Source organism: Schistocerca gregaria, chromosome 2, assembly GCF_023897955.1.
Source record: "Schistocerca gregaria isolate iqSchGreg1 chromosome 2, iqSchGreg1.2, whole genome shotgun sequence".
In the NCBI taxonomy this organism is placed as follows: domain Eukaryota; kingdom Metazoa; phylum Arthropoda; class Insecta; order Orthoptera; family Acrididae; genus Schistocerca; species Schistocerca gregaria.
This window is the reverse complement of record NC_064921.1, coordinates 146,487,429-146,493,428: the sequence shown is the minus strand read 5'-3', so window position 1 is coordinate 146,493,428 and position 6,000 is coordinate 146,487,429. Positions and strand designations below refer to the sequence as shown.

General features: G+C 42.8%; 1 protein-coding gene across 1 annotated transcript in view; it reads left to right on the top strand.

Annotated features, from left to right (window-relative positions):
* Positions 1 to 3,107: 3,107 nt before the first annotated feature.
* The window catches only part of LOC126336561 (protein quiver-like), a 59,164-nt gene continuing 56,271 nt past the window's right edge, over positions 3,108 to 6,000 (top strand). Inside the window, exon 1 of the mRNA XM_050000410.1 lies at positions 3,108 to 3,270. Coding sequence (XP_049856367.1) covers positions 3,216 to 3,270 — 55 coding nt within the window. The 5' untranslated portion in view covers positions 3,108 to 3,215. The remainder of the gene's footprint in view (positions 3,271 to 6,000) is intronic.

The window sequence follows — 6,000 nt, the reverse complement described above, 5'->3', positions numbered from 1 at the left end:
TCCGCTATTGCGGTGTAAGCTTTGCCTAGTTGGGATTTTATAGGAGGTTTCGTCGTTATAGCAACAAGAAGACACACAGACACTAATAAGATAAAATGTATTTCCTCTTGGCCTTATTTTATGTGGCGCAGATGAAGAGCCAACTCGACTATTGTGCATGCAAGTGGATGCTCACTTGTAGCTAATAAGAAACAGCTTAGAAAAACTACGAGCATTTTTAGTTCGTATAAATACTCATTTGTAGGAGAACAGTTTTTGTGGATACAAGTAAACACTCAAAAAGGACTGAAACAAAGGTGGAGCTTGGTACGAGGGGCCCACTTAGCTCATTTCTTGGAACATTATTATCGTGAACATTTACAATAGTTGCATCACTATACTCGCTGTATGCTCAATTTAAGAAACCGTATTTGCTCCAGCATCACAGGCAAAAAATTTTCTATTGCAGATGATATGAAAATGAGAAAAACGCTATTGAGACAGTACGTTTTCATAGTACAATATTTTACGGAAGAGCGAGGGAAAAAGTAAAACACGGTGCTGCTACAGCAGACAGGAAAATTTAATTGGCACTGGAAGGAGCGGTAGAGGGGAACAATAGTACGATCGGACGAAGACTAGAACATACGAGGGTAAGTCTATTATTACCCCCAAAGTAGTTATAAAATTTTGTTGTAATCAAACAGGAAACTTACAATACCATCGGTTTTCGACATAGTCTCCTTGCGTTTCAACGCACTTCGTCCATCGTTGTACAAGCTTCTTGATGTCCTCATAAAAGAAGGTTGTCGGTTGAACTACGGACCAGGAATGCACGCACCGCTTCTTTCACTGCTTCGTCCGAGGCAAATCGACGGCCCCTTGACGCCTGGTTGAGAGGACCAAACAAGTGATAGTCAGAAGGGGCAAGATCGAGACTATATGGAGGGTGATCCAGTATTTCAACTTTTGAGTTTCTGGAGCGTTTCAGCAGTGTTGTCAGCAGTAAGCGGACGGGCATTGTCGTGCAGCAAAACAACACTTTTTGACGGCGATCCTCGGCGTTTGCTTCGAATTGCAGGCCTTAGCTAGGCAGTAAGCATCTCACAGTAATGAACAGTTTTTGTTGTGTCCCTTTCCCCATAACGTTCCAGTACTGGACATCGTACGTCCCAAGCATCAGTTTTCTTGGGACGGTTGGGTCTTGAACTTTTACTTGCACGTCGTATTTGGATGTTTCGGTCCCATACTCTCCGGCTCGTAATGATGGGTCCATGTTTCGTTACCAATAATGACCCTGTCTAAGGAGTTGTCCCCTTCTTTACCATAGTGATCCAAATGTTTTTTGCAATGCCCAAGCGCGTTTGTTTATGCAAATGTGTGAGTTGTTTTGGAACTCATCTTGCACAAACTATATGAAACCCAAGTCTGTTGGGGGTGATTTCGTATGCAGAACCGTGACTAATTTGCAGACGATGTGCCACTTCGTCAATAGTTAATCGTCTAAGAGGATCATTTCATGTGAACGCTCAATGAAATCATAATTAAATCAAGATCTTATGCTGTTGACAGGTGTTGACATAAATCAACGGGGACAGTTGAAAATGTCTGCCCCGACCGGGACTCGAACCCGGGATCTCCTGCTTGCATGGCAGACGCTCCACCAAGCTTTTTTTTTTTTGGTGGAACAACAAAAGAAAATAAAACATAGGAAAAAAAGGGCCGGCGGAGGAATAGAACCCGAGACCTCTGGCGTAAGAGTCCGAGTCCTAACATCTTTTTTTACCAATGTCAGGCTTACCACCTTTGCTGACATACATTTTGTTGTACTACCGCATAAATAGAGTCTACAATGTCTATATGTTGACAAATAGTGGATAATTAGTAAATTAATTAATTAAGGAAATGAATAAAACTGAAAATGCCCAAATGACAAATAGTGGATAATTAGTAAATTAATTAATTAAGGAAATGAATAAAACTGAAAATGCCCAAATGAAAGACATGAAGACATCGCGCATAGTACAAATACAATAGAAACATGATCCTGTAGCAATGAAATGGAATTCGTGTCCGGGACGACATCTGCTAATGACCCGACGTTCGATAGAGCAAGAGAGCCAACTATCGACTCGTTCTCCAGACGTTGGTGTAAGACTGGGTCGTCGTCTCGAAATTAACTAAGGGTCCGTAAGTGTGATCGATGTCTGTCTCGGCTTCTTCGGCTGCGCCAACTAGAGCTGAGCAGCCGGCCGCCCGGGAGCTTTCCCGACTTGATGTCCACACACTACATTCGTAGTGCCCCTGCCCATTACACTCATTACTCGTGGCAGACAATCTTACCGAGTCCCGTAAGAGTACGGACAATGCGTGTGCATCCGCACAGAGGAAGAAGGTCAATGGCCGGTTAGTCGTAACTATACGAAAATGGTATCTGTTCCTTCGGACATGTCCGAAAGAGCAGATACTATCTTCACATGAACGCTCAATGTTTCTTCATTTGTGGTGGTAAGCGGTCGTCCACCTCATTCATCGTGCGTAACACTTGTGCAACCATTTCTGAATTTTTCAATCCATTCGTAGACACTTCGTTGTGGCAAAACACTGTTCCAATACTGTACCGAAAGTCTTCGATGAATTTCGGCCCCTGATAGGCCTTCCGAGTACAAAAAAACGGATCGCTGCTGTCCTTTGGTGCAAATAGACAGAGGAGCAGCCATGATTAACAGCACGGTAGCGAAACGAAACTAACTTAGCAGCTTGAAAACTGCAAAGATATGACAACAAATAAAGAATGCATGCGTCATCAACGTGAAACGACAGTGCTACCAAAATAAGCGAAAATATAACTAAATTGCGGATAATAATTGACTTACCCTCGTACAAGCAATATGTAGAGAGGAAAATAGGGATGAAAAGATTAGAACAAGACACGAAAACGAAAGGGGGAGTTGAAACCAGATGAAAAATGGACGACTTAAGGAATATTGGAACTCCTGTGAGCACACATTTGGGGGATGCCAGTTCCCAAGCAGGCGACTTTGTCCGACAGTCAGTGAGAGCGGAAGAGGAAAGTGGCTGCTATCGGCCGGACGCCGTCTGACTGTGGAGATCTGACTGGCAGAAGGCTATCAACTGTCGGTGTGGAAGTTCAAGGCTGGCGCCGTCACTTCTGCTCGACACAGCAGGCACCAGACAGCGCCTGGCTGCCGGTTGGTGTGGACCAGTCTCTCGCGATGCGCCGTCTGTTACTGCTCGTCCTCTTCTCCGCCGCTGTCGCAGTCGTGACGGGTGAGTCACAATTTACACTGGCGTAGTTGACGGCTTCCTGCGCTTCCTAATGATGAGTGAGAGGGTTCTTGAACGCATTAGTGGACATCGCGACAATGTGCGACATTTCGCATTCTCCTCTCGAGATCCTAGCGGACTGTCGCCACCGTCTGAGTAGTGGATGTTCCGCCGAAATGCGGCACTCAGGCATGTGAATGACGTGATTGGTTGTGTGTGGTGTTTACGCTGTAGCGTGTACGATATCGTCTCTTGTTTGTGTTGTTACGTACGATTATGGAAATGAAACGAAAGGAGAGAGTGAAATGTCGTATCATAGAGCCATCGAGTTTATGGTCTCCAGCCGACGGGCTGATCACTATACGTACCGTAAAACAGGGGTGGATAGCCGTTCGAGGGAGTTGTCCAACGGCTGTGATTATCCTACTACCCGCTTTATAGCGCTGCCGGTCCAGTGATTCACGTCTCTGCCACGATTGACACGTAGATCCTTACCTTGACACTTTTTTTCAGCAGATAAGTGAGTATTTTTCGTAATTTCAGATTTAATACACCTTAAAATTGTATGTCATGTCAATACTTTTCCATTTTTCCGTAAGTTACTTTGTGAGTAGTTACGGATACCTACAGTTCAGGATTATATAGGTCTCGCTACATACTGTCAAATTTCTCTTTGCGTTCTAGTCCACCACGGTTGATGACGCGCTATGGCCATCTCTATGTGGGGTTATAAGCGATGGCCACACCACCTTTGGTATAGTTAGCCACGCTGTAGAAATTTGTTGAATTTTTAGTTGTGACGGGTATTCGTTGTTTTACGGATACCAACTAAGTACATCCCCAATATTGGTTCTACTAAAGGCAGATGGAGAGAAGAAAACCTTCAAATTGCTATTAATAAAGTAAAAAAAAGAACAATTATTCTGTCAGGAAAGGTTCTGTAGAGTTTAATATTCAAAGAAAATCCGTAGAACGAAAAATACAAACCAGTTGTGATTCAAAAACTGCAATGGGACCAGGTTCCTATTGTGTTCAGAAAATGAAGAGCGACTTGTGTGATGTCCTATAATTGTCTCTACTAAACTTACCTGTAACAAGAAGTTCATTAGCAACATGTTAACATTATTGGTTACTCTTTCAATACGAATTACTCTTTGTTTTTAAACTGTTTTGCCAGCTGGACATCAATCCCTTTCGTTTCTGGTCATCTAACCCTGAGAAACAGGTTATATGGCCAAGTGTTACATACTTTTAAAAAAATCGTAGTTAGTTTGAAACTTGCCCTAACTTCGTGAGCCAAGTCTTATTTTGTTTTTTATGAATATATAAAGCTATATATATTCCAGTGTTGTTTTTTTGCGTACATCTACATCTACATGGATACTCTGCAAATCACATTTAAGTGCCTCGCAGAGGGTTCATTGAACCACCTTCACAATTCTCTATTATTCCCATCTCGTATAGCGCGCGGAAAGAACGAACACCTATGTCTTTCCGTACGAGCTCCGATTTTCCTTATTTTATGATGGTGATTGTTCCTCCGTATGTAGGTCGGTGTTAACAAAATATTTTCGCATTCGGAGGATAAAGTTGGTGATTGGAATTTCGTGGGAAGATTCCGTCACAACGAAAAACGTCTTTCTTTTAATGATTTTCAGCACAAATCCTATATTATTTCTGTGACACTCTCTCCCCTATTTCGCGATAGTACAAAACGTGCTGCCTTTCTTTGAACTTTTTCGATGTATTCCGTCAGTCCTATCTGGTAAGGATCCCACACCGCTCAGCAGTATTCTAAAAGAGGACGGACAAGCGTACTGTAAGCAGTCTCCTTTGTAGGTGTGCTACATTTTCTAAGTGTCCTGCCAATAAAACGCAGTCTTTGCTTACTGTTTTACCCTGTGGTCATATGCTACTATTTCACTGCGATGAGGTACTGGATTTAACTGAGGTAGTTGAGTCTACGGACTACCTTCCAACACCCCACCAACATCTTTCCGGCCAAGAACAGACGGTGAAGTTTTCTGTCAATGGAAGTTTCACGTCTTACTATCTTTCCGTTGAATTCTGTATCATTAGCGTGTGTTCTGCCAATGATAGGTGCCGTAATTTTTTGTATCTGAGAAGCAACTTCACTGTCTCCACACAATGAGGAACGGTATAATGTCTAGGCCCAACATTTTGTAATGGCTGTCTCGTTTTGTCTAGGCCTGGAGATAAACTATGTCTTTTTCACAGGTAATATTTGAAATGTGTGTGATGTAGCTTTACATGAGCAGCATCAAACTGGTGATGTATGTTAAAGAATTGTTGTTGTGTCCTACATAATAAGGACGAGTTCAGGTGATGGTGGTGAATCCGTCCGTCAGACGGGAACTATTTACTTCTCACCGTTTGTGACAGGAATATAATATCCCTCCTATTATATGAGGCGTCTACTTGTACGTGGAGCCCGATTTTGTGATATATTTCATGACAAATGGCTTGATATGGTCATAACATGTAGAAGAGATTGTATCTTTGACACCACTCAATCAAAGATGTTGCCTGAGTGGCAGAATCGATTGTAAGTAGGGACGCTCAGAGCGCAGTAGCAGTTAGCGTTGCACTCTGTTAAAGGTAGTATCTAAGAATTTAAGCTAGTGGCTAGCTGTGAGAATTTAGCTGTTGGCCTATGGACGCAGCATAATACCGTTTTATAACATTCTAACAGTACCGATCCTTGAATGTAGG